At 41.3% G+C, this 24,600-nt stretch overlaps 1 protein-coding gene across 1 annotated transcript in view; it reads right to left on the reverse strand.

Annotated features, from left to right (window-relative positions):
• CFAP65 (cilia and flagella associated protein 65) overlaps window positions 1-24,600 on the reverse strand; it is a 2,328,717-nt gene that overhangs the window by 115,934 nt on the left and 2,188,183 nt on the right. Inside the window, exon 30 of the mRNA XM_044075222.1 lies at window positions 5,347-5,511. Within this exon, the coding sequence (XP_043931157.1) occupies window positions 5,347-5,511 (165 nt within the window). The remainder of the gene's footprint in view (window positions 1-5,346; window positions 5,512-24,600) is intronic.

The raw sequence follows: 24,600 nt of genomic DNA on the forward strand, positions 1-24,600 counted from the left end.
ATATGAGTATGCAAGTACAAAATGCTATTAATGAACACTAAAATAGAAGTCTTCTAAAATGGATAGCATCTGCTCAGAAAAAAAAAATACTTTTGTAAGTCAAATGAGATTACGTATGCCAAAGTAGAGGATGAGACAGTGAAAGCTGTCTGAGTACAGTGAGCAAGTTTTTTTTGGCTACAGAGATGCATGGTACAAGTCTTGCTTTTTCTCATTTTACCTTTAACAGTAGTATTTGAATGATTAGAGTGGAGGAAACGTATACAGAAAATCTGGTCCCAACTGTTGCAAAAAGGATGATACTGGGAGCAAAACAACAGAAGGTGATTACTGAGATGGGATACAAATCTGCTGATTGTGAAAAATATTTTTTCTGCTGATCATTAAAAAATATCCCTATTCAACTTATACAATTGCAAGACAGAGACTGCAAGATATCTGGAACAGTGTTTGTAATCTTCTAATGTAAACTATAAGACAAGGCAGGGCTAGCCTAAGTATCTGATCCTAAATAATAATCAGCCATCTGCAAAGAGGGTAGGAAGAATGCAGCTTTGTTTGATGATGTATTGCACTACTGTATTGATGCCTTTGGCAATTTCAGTACTCAAGCAGTCAATATAATTTTGAATGCTACTAGAGCCAGCAGAAATTCAAATATCTATAGGACTGAGGAGGACATGTACTTGGCAATCAAGGATGTTGATGTGGTAGTTACAATGAAAATTTTATTTGCTCTATCCTGTCTTGGAGTAAAAAAATCTTGGAGTTTATTGTGTTTGGTATGGTTGCCCATAGCTTCTTCAACTGAAAGTCACCCACATGTGACCCCCCCCCTTTTTTTTTTGCAGAGAGTGGCCCTTAGATTCTGAAAGTACTGAAGTGTTTACTGAAGAGTCAGGTTCAGGCTTGAAAAGGAGTCTGATTGAATCACATCATAATCTGTATATCAATAAATCAATGGCCTGAAATATGCAAATACTGCTTTTAGATATTTGGTAAATACCCAAAAAAGCAAGGGAAAGGATAAACTGAAAGTGGAAGTCTTCCCACACAAAATTTGCATTTTTTGAAGGAAAAATCTGACATAGGCACCTTGCATAAGCATATTAACCAGAAAGATGCTCTGCATTAACAGTGGCAGACAAATTTGTAATGTCATATACGTGGCCATTCTTTTTTTTTTTTTAATCAGGACTTTAATTAAACTAAATCCCCTTGTTCTTGCAGATGCAATAGCTAAATGTCTTGCTTCTCATGAACTGTTTATTTAATGGAGGTGTCCATGTGTGAAACAAATCTGATTTCTTGTGATACCTGAAGGGGACTTAAAATTCATGATGGAAAAAGACTCTTTAGTATACTTACATGCAGCGCCTCTGTAGCCCAATTGTACTTTGATATTTAGAACAGTGAGCTGAAAAAGAAAATCTGCCTCCTAGTTGTTTAAGGGTGTGAAGATGTAAATGATGATACTTATGGCTGTCATTGATTCACTGATTGGTGAGGAACGGGTGAAGTTTTTAACTGCCGGCTAAAAGAATGTTGTTACTTTCATTATTTCTATTCAGTGTTGATTGTTTCATTTGTTGCTTACTCATTTGTCTGCATTGCCATTGTCTAGGTTCTCTACCACAAAGGTACATAACTTGGATAAATAATTGATGCTGCATTTGGAAATGGGGAGTCAAACTTTCACCTGTCAGTATATGTGGAATTTTACGTTCCTTCAAGTGCTGACAAAAACCTTCTGTGCAAGAAGCCCATAATGAAAAAAAAAATGCTGTAAACAACCATTCAACAGCCTTCCTTTTACATCATGTGGGAAAAGCTGTGTATAGCATGATGTCTTCTTAAAACCGGACTGGTGGGGGCATTCCCGGAGGAGGCATTAATGGCAACACAATCACACTAATTTATGTGAATGACAGCTTTAGCAGCCATCTAAATGAATTAGTGAAACAGGAAGAGTCCTCAGTGGGGGTAGCTATCTGCCCATAATGATTGGAAACTGGTAAGTCGTGTGGCATCCATACTAAATTGAGGGAAGTACTCATTCTTTTCAGGCTGCTGGCAAGTAAGTTCTGAGGAACTTTGTGTTCGTACATCCCCTTACATACTAGCATGTATTTTCATGCATAGGTCATAGGTCAGATGTACAGCATGAGAGGAAGACTTAGGCACTCACACTTGGTATTCTGGCTGGACATACAGTTTCCATGGCAGGATACTTAACTAGTGAGCAATACTGCAACAGTGATCAAATGAATGGCATCCAACACATTTGCTATTAATAAATGCCTACCTCAGATTTGATCTCTTTGGGGAAAGAAACTGAGAAAGGAAAATAAAAATTATGAACTGTGTATTCATTTAGAAACTTGTCATTTTAAATTACGAATTGTGTATTCATTTAGAAACTTTTCATTCACTGTCTGAGATTGAACCTCAATGATGTGAGAGACCAAAAAATATTGGACTGGCAAAGAGGTAATAGCAAAGAGTTAACTACAAAGAGCAAAGGACACATAAGATACAGAAAGCATTAACATAGAAGTATTCTGGTGGTTTCTGACCAAAGGAAGAGAGTATAATTAGTCACAGTCATGCCACTAGCAGGAAATGTTCAATGAAATAGCCCCCAGACAGAAAAGGGAGTTTTGTAAAGCCAACTTTGTGATACAGTGTGTTGGAACCCTGAATGCATTGTCAATGATCTAGGTTCAAGCACATGGACTGATTGAAGCTAGCTAGTGGAGGTGGGAAGGATTGATATCAACTTGTTCATTACAGGGGAGCTTAACTTTCAACTGTCCAGATTTTGCCTCATATTGTTGGTCTGTTGCTCATAAAATTTGTGGTTTTCTGATAAATTGCTGAAGAATTATATCACTAAATAATGACAGAAATTTGAGTTTCAGACTTCATATTTTTCAGAAAATACAAGCTAACATGAAATGTGTTACTCTACCAGCTTTCTAAATTTGTAAGATCAATAATTAAAATATGTCCCTGATGTTAGGCCTTTGTCCCCCCAACTATTTTGCTTTGTCCAGATTTCTTGTGTTAAGTAGTTGAAAGATATACAGGGGAAATGCAAATATAACTCCCTACTAGGAATATTTCATTCTGATGGCAAGGAGAACAGGATCCCAGAATTAAGGAGTCTGACTGCAACACAGTAGCAGCAAGCATGCAGCACCAACATGTGCATTGAAGCATGCATGTCTGTGCACATAAAGACCAGCACAAAACAGCTCTGCAATATCAAAGTCCTTCCGCACCCTCTGTGCCATAAGATCTATGAGTGTATCAGGAGGGGGAACCACCCAGGAAGTAGATGAGCCAAACTCAAAGGCTTGAAGGAACATGGACTCATCTGGGGAAAGAGTTTCAATAGACTATCTCCCTTCTGTTTCATCAGTAACAGGATATCCTCAAATGTCTTGTCTTTTAGATGGGATCTGGGGGAATCCTTCTCCTTCATCCAAATCTGTGTCCTCAGAGACAGACTCAGGAGAGGAGTCTATGTGCTTCGTTTGCATGTCTGTTTTCTTGGATCAAGTCTCTTGGATTCTGGTGGAGACAGATCAATGTCAGAATGGGAGCTGGAGTGTCGAGCTGTCTCATAGCCTGTGGGTTCTGACTGTCCCTGTCAACTTGAATGAGAGGTATAAGGAACAGCTTTCATTGGTTGTCGACATATATCCAAACTTGATGCATACACCTGCTTTCTTGGACCAGCCAAAGCCCTTTCCAAGGCCTCGAAATCTGACACTGCCATTGAAGCTGAGGAATTACTTTCTCTGTCAACTGACTTGGGAAGCTTTCCCATTCCAGTAAAGATCAACTATAAGGAGGACCTCAGACCCAAGCTGTCAAGCACCGAGGGGGAGAAATGGCTCTGAAAATGTCTGGGTTGACTCCACCGTCAGCACTCTAATCAGAGTCAAGACAGTAAGGGATGTCGTCAAAACAGAAGTCTCTTGAACTGTTGGATTCATCAGAAGACCACCGGAAGAGTTAGGACCCATTTAAACCAGATCCAAATAGTGGACCAGTACCAGAACAAAGTGTGATAGGTTTGATGGGCCTGTGCCTCAATCTACCCTTGGGGACGGTACCGGAAGGACTCTCAGTTAGATTTGTGTCCTTAAAAAGGTCCTTATCATTCAGTTGACATCCATTTCTATGAGACATCTGGTGGATCACCCACCCTTGACAATGAAACTAGCCAATGCAGGTCTAGAGAGTAGTTTATGTTGCAGGATTAGTGACTACAGCCAAGGGCTCATCTGTTCCATAGAAAAGGTAGCGCTACAGGAAGGAGTTCAGACCCGATTGGCACATCGATCTGACTACCTTGGAGTTTTGGTATTGGACCCAATACACTGGACAGATCTAGATACCTTTTTCTTGATTTGTCTAGCCTCTTCTTTTCTCATCTCTTGTCTTCAGTTCTTCTTTATACAGACTTCTCTGTGTTTTTCTTTACACCTGCCCTTTTACTTCTCCTTCCTCTTTTCAGTACTGGGAGAAGCAGATGGAGGTCTTGCTTCAGGAGGCAGTGGATGTAGGAACACCATGTCTGTAGGGGAAAACAATTTATATAAGGCTTGACTAGTGGTTCAGAATATGAAAGCAGTTAATTCTGTCTTGTAAGCCAGACCTGAGGATTTCACAGGAAGCTAAACCACTCCAATATATAAATATATATATATATATATATATATATATATATATTCCTGATTTCTTGCTGGTAGTGCTACCTATCACATCTGATTTTCATGTCATTCTTTTGCCTGTCACTTTGGGTTCTCACATATCAGCACTTCTCTTCCTTTTCAGTCTGACTTAGGCTATACATCAATGATATTTTCTTTCTTTCTTATTTTGCTCAACATGCAATGAATCATCTCTCAACTTTTGCTTGGGTTTGGGGTCACGTGACACTATATCCCTTTTTTAACACAGGAAGAATAGCACACCATTAGCTTCTCAGTTCTTCCAGTTTTTGACTACAAAGTCAAACACATGTCGTATGTTTCCACTAAGGCCAATGTTGACTCATGCTTGCAACAGACAAGAACCTCACATATGTCCTGTACATTGCTAATAAATGTCATATCTATATTTATATATATTTATATATATTTATATATATATATATATATATATATATATATATATATATATATATATATATATATATATATATATATATATATATATATATATATATATATATATATATATACTTTCAGGGGCTGGCTTCATGACACATTATACTAGTGTTTTATTCCAGCGCATAGTGTAAAAAACTGAAGCACATTAAGAGTTTATTACCTTATGACTGTGATTAAAGTGTCTGTTACAACTTCTCTCTCTTGAACTGAAATGGCAGACAATGGATAAAATTCAAATGAAAACCCCTCTTCAGGCTTCTTTTCTTCTTCACTTGAAGAACTACTGTCACTTGTCTCATATTTTGTAGCAGTACTCTTCAATTGCCTGAGGAAGAAAAATAGACACATTTTCTGTCATTAAAAAGAAAAGTCTGCTTCATTTTTATATTTAATACTGCATATTATCCACATTGTAAGGTAATTAAAGCTGCATGGACAAATGTAAATTCATTTTCCTAAAGTAATCAGTTCCTTAGCTTCTGTTGCATTGTAGATCCTGTGAATAATTTCTCTGCTGCAAAGAGATATATGAATGTTTTATTTCCCCTTACAAATTCTTTCTGTTACAGAAGCAGCACACTTTGGGATTCATATGCCTTCCTCCCAACATAAATACAAGTATGATCGCTACCGTGTACCCCCTTTATAATTGTCTTTCTCAGCCCAACAAGCAACGCAAAAATTACAGATGTGAGGATGGTATGTATTATGATTTGCTACTGAATTTCAAATACATTTTACTTCTTCTTGCTCTGTACTGATTCATTCATGTTTTCAATACCTGCTTCATCCTGTTCAGGATTTCAGGGGAGCCAAATTCTATCCCAGCAAGCAATATGCATAAGACAGAGGATCTGTCTTGGATAGAATAACAGTTCCTCGTAAGATGCACACATACTCAGACACAATACAAATACCTATGGACAACTTAAGTGGATTGCCGTATCACCTAACAACATGTCTCTGGATGTGGGATTTATTTATTTACTTTTATTTTACATTTGATAACTGGGAAAGTCCCCTGGGCACAGGTCCTTTTTCAGTGGAGGCCCGGGGAGAAAAGCTCCACAAATAACATATATTATTTGATTATAAAACATACATCAATAAAACATAATTGGAAAGAAAAAACATTACAGCTCCCGAATTGATATACATACAGATAAATCAGGAAAAAACATTATAGAACAGAGTAGGACAATTTATAATGAAAAAGTCATAGGTCACAGCAGTAGATACAGTCACATATGGGTAGTAATAGTTTAAATATGTAGTAGTGATTACAATTTAAGAATGGTAGCTCTAGCCTGGATTGGTACAGGTACATAGGTAGTATGGAGGTGAGTTCTTAGTGCTTTCTTAAACTGAGTGAGTGAAGAGATGGAAGATATGTGGGTTGAAAGTGAGTTCCATATTTTAGAAATGCTATTAGAGAATAGTGACTCACTTGCTGTATTACTGACTTTAGTTGCTTTAAGAAGTTATTTATTACTGGAGCGAAGAGTTCTATTACTAGAGTAGGGATGTAGTAGGTTTTGCAGTGAAGGTGTTTTTACAGGTTGGTAAAGGATTTTATGAGCAAAAGTAAATTAATTGCAGTGCAAGAGATGGGAAAGTTCTAGCCAGTTAAGCTGTTTTAAAGATGAGCAGTGGTGTGATCTGTGTGGGGCATATGAGGTGAACCTAGCTATTTTGTTATAGCAGGAGTCTAGTTTAGCTAGGTATATCTTCCTGAGGTTAGTAAGAATAGGGTAAGCATAGAAAAGTGTAGAGATCAGATGAGTGCGTGTTATGGTGGATTTTGTGTATTTGGTAAGATATTACCTATTTCTGTAAAGGGTGCCTAATTTTCTATGTACTTTTTTAATGGTCTAGGCAATATGTAGGTCGAATCTCAATTTATTATCAGTCTCAACTCCATGAAGTATGGTGTGTGCTGTTGGAGAAATAACTGTTATTGCTGGATGAGATGCTAAAGGTGGGGTCTGTGGAGGTGGATCGAGTAGGTTTAAAGAGATTTTGTTTTAGAAGAGTTACGAATAAGTTGAAGCTTGGTAAAGCATGTTTCTACTTAGATAAATGACTCTTGTGTAAGTGTGTGGAGTTCATGGAATGAGGAAGATGCACATATTAATGTGGAGTCTTCTGCATATTGTATAACAGATGCATGAGGAGTTGAAGTGTGAAAGTTATTAGTATATAGAGAGAAATGGGATGAGGCAAAAGACCCCACCAAAAACCCATCAAAACACAGATTACTAAAGAAAGCTCCCAAGCTGGAAACCAAACCAGAGAACCAAGAGCTGTGAAGAAGCAAAGCTTTATGACTCTACTATCTGTTTTTTTAAAGATTTCTAGAAAAAAAACATGCATTATTTCTTGTTGCATTAACCTGTGCTTACTGTTTATGTAGTCTTTTCTGATTCTGCTGTACTGCATGTCTGCTGTCACTAACCCTTATCAAGTTACTCCTGTAATTCTGATTCCTACCTATATCACTAGGTAGTTGTCCAGTAATAAGGTTCAGCAAAAGAATACATCATCACCCCTCCATGAAGAATGAATTGAACCATTATATTTTAAGTGGCAGTGAAAGGACAAAGGACAAAATTCATACTCATAGTCCACAACTGTGCAGGGCTGACTCACAGCACAAGCCACACAACAGCCCTGTGTGATTCACAGGTGGATTGTGCTGAATGGAGCAATGATATACACAACTGCTTACCTGGAGGAGCTCAGGCATATAGCTGGTATGTAAACTGGATTCTAAGGTATAGATCATACTGTGGATCTGGGGCTGGGATTTGAAGGCATTTAGCTGCAGACCTACACTACAAAAATCCACAGCCTTGCACTCCGTGAACAAGTGATGATGATGTGTTGCTCAGCATAACAAGGTTGGAAAACAACATCACCTTATGAGAGTGCAGACATATAAGTTACTTTTATAAGAGATGCAATGGCATATCCTAGTATTATTACAGTACACAAAAGTTCAATGCCTCAGCCACACCTGGCCCACCAACCACATAGTGATGGGATTAAGCTACTGCAAGTGGTAGTGGTTGCTTAACTGGATTCCTTTCCACATTAACATTATATATTAATGTGGTACAGTTCTGGACAATGAGCTAAAACTTTTCATAGATGTCTCTCTTGCCAGTGGCTATGAAGGACTGTGAACAACAGTGCTGCGCGGAAGGCAACAGCTGTGATTTTACAAGTTTGTTTCTCCTGTCCACTGGCTGCCAGTATCTGTGGCCAGTCCTCACCACCACAAAGGACACATACTGCAGCGCACATACTGTGTCAATAGGGTGTTAATGATGCACACACCCTACAGGCAAACAAACACTGACTTCCTTCACATGCATATACTATGTACACCACTGTGCAATTTATCACCATATTAGCATATAAGAGCACAGGTGACATAATGGCTAAGATCCTCATCTTCCATGTACAAGGTACAAGGCTCAATCCTGACCTCAGGCCAATGCTAGTTTGGAGTTTGCATGTATTCTTTGTGTCTCTGTGGGGTTCTTCCCACCCCCAGAATACATGATGAGTGTTTCCATCTCAACCTCATCCAAAAAGGAGCTGTGGGCAGCAGTGCAGACTCTAGATGGTGCTCTATAGGGGAAAGGGTTGTATAGACCAATTGCTTTGGGCATTTACTGTGGTAAAAGTATCCTCAAGATATGAGAAGATGGATCACAGGCTGAATGCCATGGCAAGGCTACCCATTTGACAGTGTGAAAATATGGATCTAAGTGATCCAGTCATGTTCACTGATGTCACCAAATGGGTATGGGTATTTGCTAGTGATAAGAGGGATGAGAATCCAGCCTACTCCAACCTATGCCAGGGACTAGTGCTAATGGTGAGAGGGGTGTATATGGCCCTATTGGCCAGTGTGTGTACCCCCGAGTCAATAAACTACTGACTGGCCATTGTCAGTTGCCCAGCATGGGTTACCTGGGATAGCTCTATCGAGCAAAAACCTGGACATAAAAACAAATCGACCTGCCAAAGATGAAGTAAGAATTGCTACACTCAGTGTTGGTGTAGTGACAGGATGGAGCTTGGAAGTGGATAGAATGATGGTAAGGAGGAAGCTGGAATCCTATGTATCCAGGATCCAAGATGGAAAGGCAATGCATTAAAGCCACTTGGTTTGAGATCCAGAATCTACAACTTATTAAGACAGGCTAGAAATTGTGTGGAATTGTGGCAAGGGAGTGCTTTCACAAGTCAGTGAGGGAAGTCATTAGAATTAGTAACAGACTTGTGGCAATCAGACTCCAGTGTAATAACAAGGAAGCATTCATAATCTCAGCCTATACCCCACAGCAGAGTTGTGATAGTGAGGAAAAGAGTGCATTCAGACAGCAATTTCAGGACCTACCAGATAAAACAGAACAACATGAACTGGTGTTGTGAATAAAGAGTGACCTGCATGCACATATCAGGACAGGCAGAAAACGATATGAGGACTGCCTGGGTCCACATGGGTGGGACAAGAGAAATGAAGAAGGACAGGCAGTTCTAGTCTTCTATCTGGCAAATGGCTTGATGGTAGCCAGTGTATGGTTGACAAAGACAGACAGTCACACGATCACATACAAGATTGGCCAGTGTGCAACTCAGGTAGACTTCTTTCTAGTAAGGAAAAGGCATTGGGGTAGAATCAACGATTGCAAAGTCATTCCAGTTGAAACAGTCAGCTCACAGCATAAACCACTGGCTGCCACAATCAGCTGCAAGCAGTGATCAGAGAAGGCTCTAAGGTCAACACAAACCAGGCTGAAGACTTGGAAATCAAGCACAACAGTTCAAGGAATTACTCAGGGCCGTAGCACCTCAAGAAAAACAGCAAACAGGTGGAGGTGACGAAAAATGGCAGCACCTCAAAACAGCATGTGTGAAGATTACAGAACAGATATGCAGCTGAGCCAGGTATAGAAATAAGGCACATATGGAAAACTGGTGGTGGAATGCAGAAGTCCAGGAAGTCAAAAGAAAGGAGTGCAAGAAAAAAATTGGGAGATAGAAAGGACTGACCAGGCTAGGAAGGAATACTGGTTTGCTAACAAAAGAGGCTAAGACAGGAGTTTCAATAGGAAAGAACAAGGCATCAGAGACACTGTACCAGCTTTTAGGAAGTGGCTTAGTTGATGGCAAAAAGAAACTCTATTGCATTGCAAGGCAAAGACAGAAAGATAAAGAATACAGTCTGTCACCCTTCATAAGGGATGCCAACAACAAGCTGCTCATCAATTCACAGGACATCAAAAGCAGACTGAAGGAGAAGCTATACTGCCCCAGACTATGATGAGAGAAGAGGAGGATTTCAACCTAGAAGAGGTAAGAACAGCATTAAGAAAAAGGAAGTTAAGGAAAGCAGCAGGCTCAGATGAGGTCACAGCAGATATGAACAAGATGTTGGGTAAGACAGGGAAGAAATTGGTCCTGACGATACTTATAGCAGAATGGAAAGAAAGGCATGTCCCAGATGATGGGCACATAAGCAGACTAGTGCCAGTGTTCAAGAACAAAGGGAACATTCACAACTGTGGGCAGTATAGAGGCATCACACTCATGTCACACTGAATGAAAGTTCTGCAAAAGGTGATTGATAAACGAATATGCAGAGTACTAGAAAGTAACATGAGAGATGAGTAGTTCAGATTCAGATCAGGATGCAGCACAACTGACCCAATGTTTGTAGTGAGACAGATACTTGAAAGTAAGCTAAAAATAAGGAGTCCTACTGGGCATTCCTAGACTTGGAGAACACGTATGACAAAGCCCCAAGAAAGTTGATTTGGGTAGTCCTATGGTGGTTTGAGGTCACAGAAACATTGGCAGAATTAGTGCAAGTTATTTACAAGGACCCAAAGACTGAAGCATGCATGAACCATGTTTAGTCTTACAGAGGGATTCCCAGTGGGAATGGGTGTGCAACATGGTTCAGCTCTGAGCCCACTGCTGTTCATATTGGTGATGGATCACATTAGCAAACAGGTCAGAGGGGACAGATCAACAAAGTTGCTGTATGCAGATGATTTGGCATTACAAGCAGACTCCAAGCAAGAACTACAGCAAAGGATAGGGGAATGAAAGGCAAAACTGAAAGCACATGGGATGAAACTGAATACTGATAAGACAGTTGTAATGGTAACAAATGGAGAAAAGTAGCTCAGAAGTGAGATAGAAGTGGAAATAGTGGAACAGGTTAACAGTTTCAAGTATCTGGGAGAGGTGGTTGAGGAGAAGGGAAGTCTGAGTGAATAGTCAAAGCTAGAATCAGAGGGGCTGCAGCCAACTGGCACATAGTGTCAAGAGTAGTATATAACAGAAGAATGCCAAATAAGCTGAAAAGTCAGATGTACAAAACAGTGCTATGACTAGTACTACTGTATGGTACAGAAACCTGGGCAGTAAAGGCCTGGCAGTTGAGGAAGCTAGAGGTGATGAAGATAAAGTGTCTGAGACAGGTGGTAGGATGCACACTGTGGGACAGACAAGGAATAAAGACATAAGAGCAGAATCCAAAGTAGCTTCAATTGTAGACAAGGTCAAAGAGAACAGATTACAGTGGTTTGGGCACATGTGCAGAAAAGCAGAAGGCAATCTGTTGAAAAATATTTGGGATAGACAGGAAGAAGGCAAGAAGAACAAGGGCATCTAGCAAAGAGGTGGATGGATTGTGAGACAGAAGACCTGTGAAAGTCAGGCTTGAGTGCTGAAGAAGGTAGGAGAGTGGCATTGAATAGGAAGAAATGTCAACAGCTGACACAACACCTGGACTACTTGTAGAAAATGGGAAAGGGGGTTGATGACGATGATAATTACATCAGCATGTCATTACTCAGATCTGTGTTTCTGAATTATCCTAATGACATAACTGCATACAAAACAAAATGTGCACAGATAATTTATGCAACTTCTCACTATGTTTATGAATCTGGTGGTAATTTTCTGGGTCACAACAGGCAGCACAATATGAAACCTAAGCTCAAAGTTCAGCCCTGTGATAGTACGATAAAAGGGGCTGATATTTATACAGTACACGGCTACTTGTGTTCTTAAAGATTTTTGCCAAAATACTATTGACTAACTATTTGTCTGTTGGAGTAAATATAAATGAATACTTTTGCCCAGTGGTAGTGCTATGCTGTGCTGTGCTATACTTTGCTTAAAGTCTGTGCTGATGTTTGTGTAGTTGTTGAGTACCAGAAGATCCTTAGTCTGTAGGTGTTAAACAGGAATTAGGTATCAGGAAATCATTAAATTTAATCAGTTTCTTTGGTAAAGTCTCCCATTACATATCCGATGGAAAGCACTGGAGTGAAAGTGCCAATATGTGTGATTTTGTCACTAAAGTAACATTTTTGGAGCTCTACCTGTTGGTTTAGTCCAGTCCATGCTGGATGCCATGGATGTGACAGGCACTGCTTATAAGAGTACACGAACATTTACAGCCATCCCAGTACTGCTCATACAGGTAGGTGCTTTAGACACACTCATGACAATACACTGCCTGCAACCTACCTGAATTAGTGCTTAACAAGCAATGTCATTGCAAGCAGCCTGGATAAAGCCACAGATGTAAACCTTTTACAGATAGTGACTTATCCAATAAAGTAGTTTATCTGGGGAATTTTTTGGGAAATCATGTGCTAGCAGTAGGCCTAATAGCACAGAGATGGTGTTTGATTTATTGGGGTGTTTTTTGCTGTGATCATCCTGTAATACTATTGACAATGTTAAAACTTAGTTTTGGGATTGTTTCTGAGGGAGCATTGTTGATGCTGGAGGAAACTGGACTTAGTTTTTTGTGGCCTTTTTTAGCAGAACATTTAAGTTGTATACATTGTTGGTAATTTTCTGAGGCTAGATTATTACATATCTGATGAAGTGCATTGGCATGAAAGTGCTAATATATGTGATTTTATGACTGAAGAAAGAGTTTTGGAACTCAACACATTGTTTTTTCCCGGTCCATGCTGGAAGCCATGGATAAGACAGGCACTACTTATAAGAGTGTACATGAACATGTAAAGCTATCCCATTACTGCTCACAGAAGTATGTGGTGCAGGTACACTGATGGCAATGTACTACCTGCAACCTAGCTTAGTTAGTGTTTGGCACTCAATATCCTTGCAAGCAGCCTGGATGAAGCCACAAATGTAAACATTAATGTCCTATCTGCTACCCCCATTCCATACTGAGTATTTTACTATTTGTTGACTGGAGTAGAGCCCTGATTTGAGTGGACAGGTTTCAGGCACAATGAAAAATAAGAATAAAGTAAGAGTTCACAAGGAAGTAGTTTACAGTATAGGTGAAGAGTACCGATACAATGTTAAGCAAGCAAAAACATAACACTGGTTATAGTGATAGATAAAATGGAGGACAGGTGGAAGAGCAGGTGAAGTACAATAGAAGGAAGTAGGTGCTGTGAGAATGGGAAAGTGGTGGGCAGTGGAATGAATAGCTAGTACAGATGAGGATGCAAAACAGACTGAGAAGTGAAGGGTTAATCTAGCATGGATGTTTGAGCACTGAGTTATAAGATGAATATCTGGAAGTGGGAGAAATTGGGTATAGTGGAGTTATAGAGTTAAGTAATGCCTTAAGAAAGCATTTTGCTTGCAAAGTTTTCTGGAGCTGATGTCTAAAGCTGGGGAAGGAGGTGATGTCTCTTAAGTTTGCAGGGAGTGATGTCTATGTCTGATGTGCCATAACTGAGAAACTTTGGTCAATGGACTGGAGTTTTGTGAGCAGGGTGGAGAGGAGGAGAGACACAGAAACAGAGACAGAGAAAAGGGATTGTGATTCTAAGGTTGTAAGATGTTATTTGATAGATTCAGCTGGAGAAGAAAATGAAGGAGCCTTTGTATAAGAGTTTGTGGATTAGGCAAGCTGGGAGGAGTGTACATTTTTCACTTATCTGAAGCCATTTTGCTTTAATCAGTCCTAATTAAAGTCATTTTGCTTTAATCAGGACTGAACAGTGGCTAGTATGATGAATCTAGAGATTTGATTTTGATAGGGTTTGCAGATTTGAGTGCTTTTTCTTTGAGGCTTTGGCAATAACAAGGGCTGTACCGAATATTCGCTTCGGTTCCGAATAGCAGGCCAAATAGTCTATTCGTATTCGGCTGAATAGTGGCATTCAGACCGAATATGAATAGTGTTGACGTGTTCACGTATCTCTGTACATATAGTCCTGTATGTGAGTAAGCTCACTGGCGCAACCAGTCTGTAGCTGTAGCGGCAGCATGGTCCATCTCAACTGGTGGGCTGTCTGTATTCCGTAACGTTGTACCTGTAAGATTTTACCTACCTTAACATGGAATTAATGGGATGCTGAGTAAAAAAAAAAAAAATGTGGTGGAATGTATTGAAGGGAAGTGGCTGGCATCATGTTAGATCTTTTATGCCTGTGCATGCTAGGCCGTGGTTGCACCAGTGAACTTACTGATATACAGGACAGTCATCAGTATATTACTGATACTGTGTTACCTTGTAGCTTATTTCTGCATGATCGTATTACAGCTGTAACTTAAGTGAGGTTTACATTTGAGTAGTTCACTGATGAATAAGCAAAGTCCAATTTGGAATTATTTCAAGATATGTGATGAGGAAATGAAAGCAATGTGCCAGTTGTGCAAAGCAGTCATCTCTCATGGAGGTGGATCAGCAAAGTCATTTACAACATCTCCACTAAATAAGCATTTGTCCTATAAGTATCCCAAAGAATACAAAGAAGTCAATAACAACAAGAAAGCAACAGCAAGTGGGACGTCTGACACTCAGCAGACTGGCAAGGTTCAGAAAACACTGAGTGACATGATTGGCAAGAAAAAAACATGGTCCATTCATAGTCCTGAGGTGAACAAAATCCATCATGCCATCACAAAAATGACTGCCATTGACATCCAGCCATACTCAATTGTTGATAATAGAGGCTTTAAAGAATTGATCGGTATACTTGAGTCTAGATACGTGCTACCAAGCCGCAAATACTTCACTGAAAAAATCATACCAGAGATGTACAACACAGTGCGGGGCCATGTCCAGACTGTTATCAGTGAAGCACAATTTCTCTGTCTAACCACAGACACACGGATGGCACAGACAACAACAGAATCTTTCATGAGCTTAACTGCACATTGGACTGATCACAAATTTGCATGCAGTTCTGCCATCCTTCATTGTCAAAAATTTGATGGAAAGCACACTGGGTCTTGACTAGCTGATGCTCTGCTTGATATGATGAATCACTGGAATATTTGACAAAGAACGTGTCCACTTGGTCTTACGTGATGGAGGTGCCAACATGGTCAAAGTGTTATGGGATGCAGATTTGCCCAGTGTCAGTTGTTTTGCCCACTCTGCAGCTGGGTCTGAATGATGCAATTCTGACACAGCCATCTGTTGCTGACTTGATAACATTGTGATGGAGGATTGTGGGATATTTTCGACACTCTTCAAGCGCTACCTCACGCCTTCATGCCATCCAAGAAGAACTAGGTGTACCAAAACATCAGCTTCATCAGGACTTTGTCACCAGGTGGAATTCAGTGTATCAGATGTTGGATCAGTTGTTGGAGCAAAAGAGAGTTGTGTCTGTGCACGTTGCTGAATGTGATGACAAATCCAGCAAGGCGCTGTCCCTGACAACAAACCAGCAAGAACTGTTCCAATTCTTAGGCCATTTGAACAACTACCGCATGAAATAAGCTGCAACAGTTCTCATTTTTCAATGATCCTACCAGCTGTTCAGGCTGTCTTGTTGTATCTGCAGAAAGATGTAGCTGATAATGGAATCAAAAAGACAGTCAGTGAACTGATAGCATCCTTAACAAAGAGATTTTCCAACTTGTATGAAAATGGCATTTACACAGTTTCGGCCGGCTTGGATCCACGCTTCAAGCTGCATTTCTTGACACCTGTGCAGCAGGTAAAAGCCAAAACAGACATTGTTACTGCAACATTACTGTGTCAGCCAACATCAATTCAGCCTACAAATCAGCCATCTAAAGTTGTTTCTGAAGTGACTGAAGTGACTGAACAACCACCAACAAAAAAGACAAAGACAGCAGCAGAAGACGTTTGGGTCATCTTGGGATCAGTTGCAGCCTGTTCAGGCACTGAACAGTGATAATTCTGTCTCCATAGAAACAGAACTGAGCAATTTTCTGACAGAACCCAGTGTTCTGTGAGACACTGACCCACTGAATTGGTGGAAATTAACATGTCCAGATTTCCAACATTGTGTCATATGGCTAAGCGCTACCTTTCTGCACCACCTACAAGTGTGCCAAGTGAACGTCTTTTTAGTACTGCTGGTGATACCATCAGTGAAACAAGAAACTGTCTTAATGCTGACAACATGGAACAATTGGTGTTTTTGAAAGCTAATGCAGTATTCCTGAGTTAAATGTACATCAGTAAAAAGTTCGACAGCTATTTGGTAACATCAGTAAAAAACTTTGACAGCTACTTGGTAACATCAGTAAAAAGCTTTGACAGCTATTTGGTCATGGCTCTGTTGTGGTATTTTTGGTTTTGTGGTGAGTTAAATGTATGTATATGATTATGTACAATAACAATTTCTTACTTTTAGCCCTTGTTGTAGTGCACAGACAGCAGAACACAGCACAGAACACTTTGCAAAACTTGACTTGCTATTTAACTATTTTGTTTAGTGCTTGGTTTTAGTGGTTAGTTTACCTCATGACTTGACTAAGGCAACTATTCGTATTCGGCCGAATAGTTGGTACAGCTATTCGTATTCAGCTGAATACTGTTAACCCCCTATTCGGTATAGCCCTAGCAATAACAGAGAGACCATTTTCTAGCTGTGATACCAGAACTCATTTTTCAACTGCTAGTCTCCTGTCAAGTGATAGGAAGTGTGATTTGTTTGCCAGGAAAGTTGGGCATTTACTTTAAATGTAGTACTGATGATGTGAAATTGAAAGTTTAGGGATTGGTCCAACCAGGCCAAATGATATTTAAAGTATGGTGCTGTGTCTAACTGATTTTAACATACTGTACAGTTCATCGGCTGAAGACTTTTTGTTTTGTACTGAATATCATGCTTTTAATTTTTAGTGTTCAGTATGAGGACATTGTGTGAGAGCCATACTGTTAACATACTTAGATCTTTTTTAAGTTTTTTTTTTGCCAGTGGAGTGGAAGGGGAGGGATTTGCAGATTACCATGTCATCTGCATACATAAGAAAGAAGTCATGTACTTACCATAATGTTCCATTTGTGTTGTTCATTTTCATTCTTCCTCGACATATGGGTTCATATCTGATACTCAGATCTGACTCAGCCATTATTCTAGCTTGTAGCCACCAACAAACTCGCAAGCACTTTCCCTACCCATAATGCACTTCCCCTAACATCCCTCAGATCTTGTTTGTAGCTTGACATGAAGACTATAAAGAATTGTCATAATTAGAGTTCAACACATGGGACATATGTTGCCCCGAGAATTTCATTCCTCCAAAATTCACCTGCAATAAATGGAGGGGGGATGGAGGGTAGGGAGTTGAGAAAGAATGAAAATGGACAACACAGATGGAATGTTAGGGTAAGTACATAACTTCTTTATCTGATGTTGTTGATTTTCATTCTTTCTCAACATATGGGACAGAGTCACCCCAAGTAGAGGAGAAAATAGGTGGAACTGTAGAAGAATGGCAGCGCCTCAAAACAGCATGTGTGAGCACTACAGAACAGATACGTGGCCAAGTCAGGTATGGAAATAAGGTACATAAGAAAAGCTGGTGGTGGAATGCAGAAGTCCAAGAAGTCATCAAAAGGAAGAAGGAGTGCAGGAAAAAGTGGAGAGAGAGAAACGCACTCGACCACTACAACACACCACCAACCTCAGAACACATAGCTCACCACCACAGTGTGCCCCTCAACCTAAGCCCTTAAGGCAAAACACTTTGGCCAATGTACTAATCATAGGATACTTAGTTGTGAGGCACACTGATATCCCATTCACTAGAAGAAGGTGACAGTCAGTTGTCTATCTGGTGCCAGGATCTGCCACATAACACATGCACTCAGGTCACTCCACAACAACATTGTGCATGTGAATGGCCTGAGACGTACCTCCCTGGACTACATGAAAAGAGATATGATGAAACTCACAGATTATGTGGCCAAGGCAGGTATGACCCTAACCCTGAGCAGTATTCTACCATCACACAAAATTATACCACAGTACGAGCAGAAAATGATTGACTTCAAAAATTGCCTAAGTTTCTGGTGTCATTCTAAGGGGATACAGTATCTGTCTGTCTGGGATGACATGATCGACAGACCTCAATGCTTTGCCAGAGGTGGCCTGCATCTGTCACCCCTGGGATTTCAGCTACTGCCTAAGGCTCTTGCCACCCCTATAGTGCCTTTTTTAGGCAGTGTTCCAAAGACCAAAATTCCACCATAACAGTTACAAACAAATGCAATCTGAGGGTCATGCTGCTCAATGCTAGAAGTCTAAATCTCAAGATGCACTCACTCAAAGCTCTCCACAAAATGGAAAATGTCGACATCTGTGCTGTAATGGAGATCTGATTTAAAGAGGCATAAAGCACCCCTGCGCTCTCATGCTATAACTCATTCAATACCTTCCAGCCCCAGAATATGGCCGGAAGCTCTAAAGGCAGTGGTGTCTCCATATTCATAAAGGATACACACACCTCTAGACTGGTAGCCCAGCATAATGCAAACGAGGTACTTCAGATAGAGCTAACACTGGGTAAGACAGCGATACAAGTCACAGCCTGCTACAGAACCCCCAACCATGTCCCTAGACTCTCACTCCAAGTTTCTAAGCACCCTGGAATCTATCAAGGTCCAGCCCAATACTCTCATACTGGGTGACTTCAACTACCCTTCCATCAACTGAGAAAACTATTCAAGTACCAGTATACAGGCCCAAAACTTCCTGGAATTTATCAATTCCAATGCCCTGGACCAGCTCATTCTGACCCCAACTAGAGGAAGCAACATCCTCGACCTTGTTATCACCAACATGGGAGACCATTGCTCCACACCTATAGTCAATTCCTCTCTGGTTAAATCCAATCACAAACTGATCACCATGGAAATCTCCATCTCACCTACACCCCCCGCTAAGGTGACCACCCTGAAAAACTTCTCAAAGCTGACTTTGGGCTCCTAAAAACAGAGGTGGCTAACTTCTTGGCACCCATGCCAATGGAAAATAGCTGCATGACTGTTGAATCATACACCAATGCACTGTATGAGCATGTACACAAATGCATGGATCTTGCCATACCAAATAGAACCATGATGCTCTCCTCCAAAAAACAGTAATCCAATCTGGTGGTCCCCAGCAAAGACTAAACTCTATGAAGTCATAAGACTGGAAAAACTCCCTTATCAAAATCAACAAAAATTTGAGATCCCTTATCAAATCCTCTAAAGCCAGCTATGAGGGCAGAATTGCGGCTGACACCAAAAACAACCACAAAGCTTTCTATAGGTATATCAAGAACCTCCATGGCAATACCCAGATTTGCTCTTAGTTATTGCACAATGGTACTTCCTATACTGAGCCGACAGATATAGCCAACATACTGGTAAACAGATTCAGTGCCAACTTTACCCCTTCCCCCCAAAAGGCCATATCACAATACCAGAAGACAGCCTGGTACCCACCATTTCTGTGACACAGGTAAAAGCTCCATTGTCCAAAACCAATAATACAGCATCCATGGGACCTGATAATATCCCTAGCTGTATCCTACATGAGCTACAAAACAAACTGGCACCACACCTGTGTGCCCTGTTCAGTCACAGCCTTACCTTAGGCTTTGTCCCTAATGAATGGTGTACTGCTACAATCATCCCTCTCCATAAATGGGGAGGAACTACAGACCCTGGGAACTATCACCACATTGGCCTGATGAGTATAGTATGCAAAGCTATGGAGCGCATCATCATGGACCTGTTTAACAAAGATATAGGCAATCTCCAAACTCTTGACCCCACACAGTTTGGCTTTGTCAAGGGGAGCTCCTGCCTGCTGAACCCAGTTGACTTCTTTGAGGCAGTCATCAAGGCTGTGGATGAGGGTAAGGCAGTGCATACAGCCTACCTCAAACTGGCCAAGGCCTTTGATACCATTCCCCACTTGGGTATCATTGATAAACTCACTAAACTAGTCGTCAATCCTTATATCACTAGGTGGGTTGCAAACTGGCTCACAGAGTGAAAGTTGCGGATTCCAAGTCAGACTGTCGACCAGTCACAAGTGGAGTCCCAGAGGGCTCGGTCCTGGGTCCTCTCCTGTTAGGCATCTACTTCTCAGAAGTCCAGGCCAACACAGAGGGAAATTGGCTGACCAAGTTCGCTGATGACTGCAAGATAGGAGTCATTATCAACTCCTCAAGTGATGCAGACATCCTATAAAAGGGCCTCTCTTAGACCAATGACTGGTATTGGAACCATGGACATAAACTTAATGCCAAAAAATGCATTATCATTCCCTTTGAAAAAAACTCAGTTCCCACAAATTACCATGTCGATGGGAGCCCACTAAACAATGAAGGGGCCATAAGAGATCTGGACACCCAGGTCGACAGCCACCTCACTTTTGACCACCACATTGTCACTGTGGTCAGAAAGTCCTTTTACGATACACATCTTATAACCAAAGGTTTCACATCCACAAAGAAAGAGGTCATCATCCCTCTCTACTCATCCCTCATTAGACCCCTTTGGCATGTACCTGACCAGACACCTGCAACAGCTGGAGAGGCCACAAAAGTACCTCACAAAAAGGATCCTAGGCCTTAAACACATGTCCTACATGGACAGACTCATGAAACTTCAGCTGTTCTCAGCTTCTTATCATTTACTTAGAGGTGATCTCTGCTTGACTTACAAAGCCATGTCCAACCCAGCCCTACTTGAAATGCTACACCTAAAGAAATCCCAATCCTCCAGCACCACATGCTCCAGAGATAACAACCTCATTACCACAATCAACAGAACATGCTGGAGGGACATGTTCATCTCCCAAAGACTGTCCATACTTTGGAATAAACTTCCCATTCATGTCAAGTGGAGTACCTTGCTGGGCCTCTTCAAGAGAAATCTTGACGAGTGGATGGTTCATAGGTTCATAGGTTCATAGGTAGATACTAGGCTATCTGCCCGAAAACATTTATAAGCCTAGCCAGAATGTGTTGGCTTTCACGCTATAGATTAGTTCCATGTGCCTCTGTCCAGCAGAGCCACTGAAGTGATCCCCGAGGTAAACTTTCTGTTTCCCATCCACTCGTCAAGGTTTCTTTTGAAGAGTGTTAGTGAGGAGCTCTGCCTAATGTAGATTGGGATCTTGTTCCAAAGCATGGGAAGTCTCTCGGACAGGAATCTATCCCTCCAGCGCGTCCTATTTATTCTTGTGGTGAGGTTTAGATCCCTAGAGCATGTGGCTCGCGGGGATAAGGTTTTCTTTAGGTGGAGCATATCCATCAATTCTGGGTTGGACATGGCCTTGTATGCCAGGCAGAGATCACTTCTGAGTAGGGGGTATGCAACAGAGTACAGCTGTAATTTCTTCAGTCGAGCTGCATAGGGGATCTGTTTGAGGCCAGCAATTCTCTTGGTGAGATACTTCTGTGGTCTTTCCAGCTATTGCAAATGTCTTGTAAGGTACATCCCAAATGGGGCATTGTACTCTATGATGGGTCTGATGAGTGTTGAGTAGAGGGGCATAATGACCTCTTTTGATCTGAATGCGAACTGTTTTGTGATTAGGTAGGCCATGTAGAAGGATTTTCTAACCACTTTGGCATTGTGATTATCAAAGGTGAGATTACTATCTACTTGGGTCCCCGGATCCCTTATTACGTCTTCCGTATTTAGGGAATTACCACCTATGTGGTAGTCTGTGGGTACTTTGTTTATTCCAAAGGGGATGACTATGCACTTATTGGCATTTGGCTTGAGGCCATGATTTTGACACCAGGTATCCGTCTCAGTGAGACCCTTTTGGAGGATGTCTGTGTCAGCCAGAGAGTCAATTATAGCCCCTAGTTTGCAGTCATCTGCGAACATGGTCAGCCATAGTCCTCCTGTGCTTGCCTGTACCTCTGAGAAGTATATGCCAAACAGGAGGGGTCCTAGGGCTGAGCCCCGGGGAATGCCACTTGTAAGCGGTTTAGAGTCGGACCTAGCTCCCACAACTCTCACCATGTGGGTTCTGTCAGTGAGCCAGTTGGCAACCCATCTTGTGATGTAGGGGTTTATGTTCAGGCTGGTGAGCTTGTCTATAATACCAGAATGGGGAATGGTGTTGAAGGCCTTTGCGAGGTCTAGGTAGGCTGTGTGTACCACCTTTCCCTCATCTATAGGCTTGGTAACTGTCTCAAAGAAGTCCACCTGGTTTAGGAGGCATGATCTTCCCTTAACAAAGCTGAACTGGGTAGGGTCCAGTGTTTGGAGGTTCCCAATGTCTCTGTTAATGAGTTCCATGATGATGCACTCCATAGCCTTGCAGACCAAGCTAGTCAGGCTTATTGGGCAATAGTTCCCGGGGTCTGTTGTGGCTCCACCTTTGTGGAGTGGAATAACCGTTGCTGTGCACCACTCTATGGGTACATAACCTGTGGAGAGGCTGAGTTTGAACAGTGTGTTTAGGTGAGGGGTTAGTTAGTCTTTGAGCTCATGTAGGATGCAGCCTGGGACACCATCCGGTCCCACTGATGCTGTGTTTTTGGCTTTGTAGAGGACTGTTTTAACCTGAGTGTCTGTAATTTCAGGGACTCTACATTCTTCTGGTATGGTTATGGGCCCTTTTGGGGGTGAGAAGGGGGTGAGGTTTGCGCTGAACCTGTCTGCCAGGATGTTGGCAATATTGGTTCAGTGTATTTTGTGCCATTCTGCACTAACTCCAAGCAGATCTGAGCATTGCCACTTAGATTCTTGACATAGCTAAAGAATGCCTTGTGGTTATCTTTGGAGTCCTTGGCAATTTTTCTTTCAAAGCTTGCCTTGGATGATTTTATGAGGGATCGTAGTTTCTTGCTGATACTGATCAGGGATGTCTTCCCTTCTTGGGATTTTACTCTTTTCTGTACTAGTTTCCTCCTTCTATTGTATAGCTTGTTTATGGCAGGAGTCCACCAGACTGGTTTCCTTTTCTTGGAGGAGTGAGTCTTGGTTTTGTTTGGGATGGCATGATCCATGCATTCTTGTAAGTGCCTATAGAATGCATTAGTAAAGGATTTTGCAGCTTGGACAGCGTTATCCTTCATCATGGGGGCTTTGAAACTTTCCACCTTGGTCTTAAGTAACGTGAAGTTTGCTTTTGAAAAGTTTTTCACGGTGGTTTTCTTGTCCAGGGGTGGGGGCGAAATGTGGATATCCAAAGTGATTTGTTTATCGTCAGATCTAACCAGTGAGGGTTGACCTCTGGTGTTGAACACCGGTCGCCCATGTTGGTGATGACCAGGTCCAATATGTTGTCACCTTTGGTGAGAGCATTGACCAGTTGAACCAGGGCATTTGAGTTTATAAATTCTAGGAAATGTTGGGCAAGGGAGTTAGTACTTGAGTAGTTCTCCCAGTTAATGTTTGGGTAATTGAAATCACCCACTATTAGGGTGTTTGGTAGGACCTTTATGTTTCCCAATGTTTCCAGAAATGTGGAATGGGGGTCCTTGGACATGGTGGGTGATCTGTAGCAAGCTACAATTTGAATTGCAGTTTTACCTGTTGTTAGTTGCACATGGATGATCTCTGAAGCATCGTGCTGTGCCACTAACCTGGAGGTGTGGGCATCCTTGATGAATATGGATACGCCCCCGCCTTTTGTATTTCGGTTTGGGTTCTGTGGCTGAAATGTATGGTATGAGTTGTAGCCTGGTAGTGCTGGGGTGCTCTCTGGAGCCTTAAACCAGGTTTCTGTTACTGCACATATATCGATTTTCTCCATATTGAGGAGTGCCTTGATGTTAACAAAAAGTTCACCCCAGGGATCACTCCAGTTGCCCTACTGGATAGAGGCACTGTGAGCTAACATCAGGTGGCACTGTGCCAGGGCAATTTTTTTGGGCTAGGCTTATAAAGGCTCCAGGGCCATTGGACTAGTAAACACCTATGAACCTATGGAATAGACTGACCAGGCTAAGAATGAATACTACTTGGCTAACAAAGAAGCTAAGAAAGGAGTTGCAATAGCAAAGAATAAGGTATCAGAGGTACTTTACCAACTTCTAGAAAGTGACTCATTACATGGCACAAAGAAACTATATCAGGTTGCAAGACAAAGACAGAAAGATAAAGAAGATAGTCAGACAATCATCATAAGGGATGCCAGCAACAATCTGCTCACCA

Source organism: Protopterus annectens, chromosome 6.part0, assembly GCF_019279795.1.
Source record: "Protopterus annectens isolate FY-2018-M chromosome 6.part0, PAN1.0, whole genome shotgun sequence".
In the NCBI taxonomy this organism is placed as follows: Eukaryota; Metazoa; Chordata; order Ceratodontiformes; family Protopteridae; genus Protopterus; species Protopterus annectens.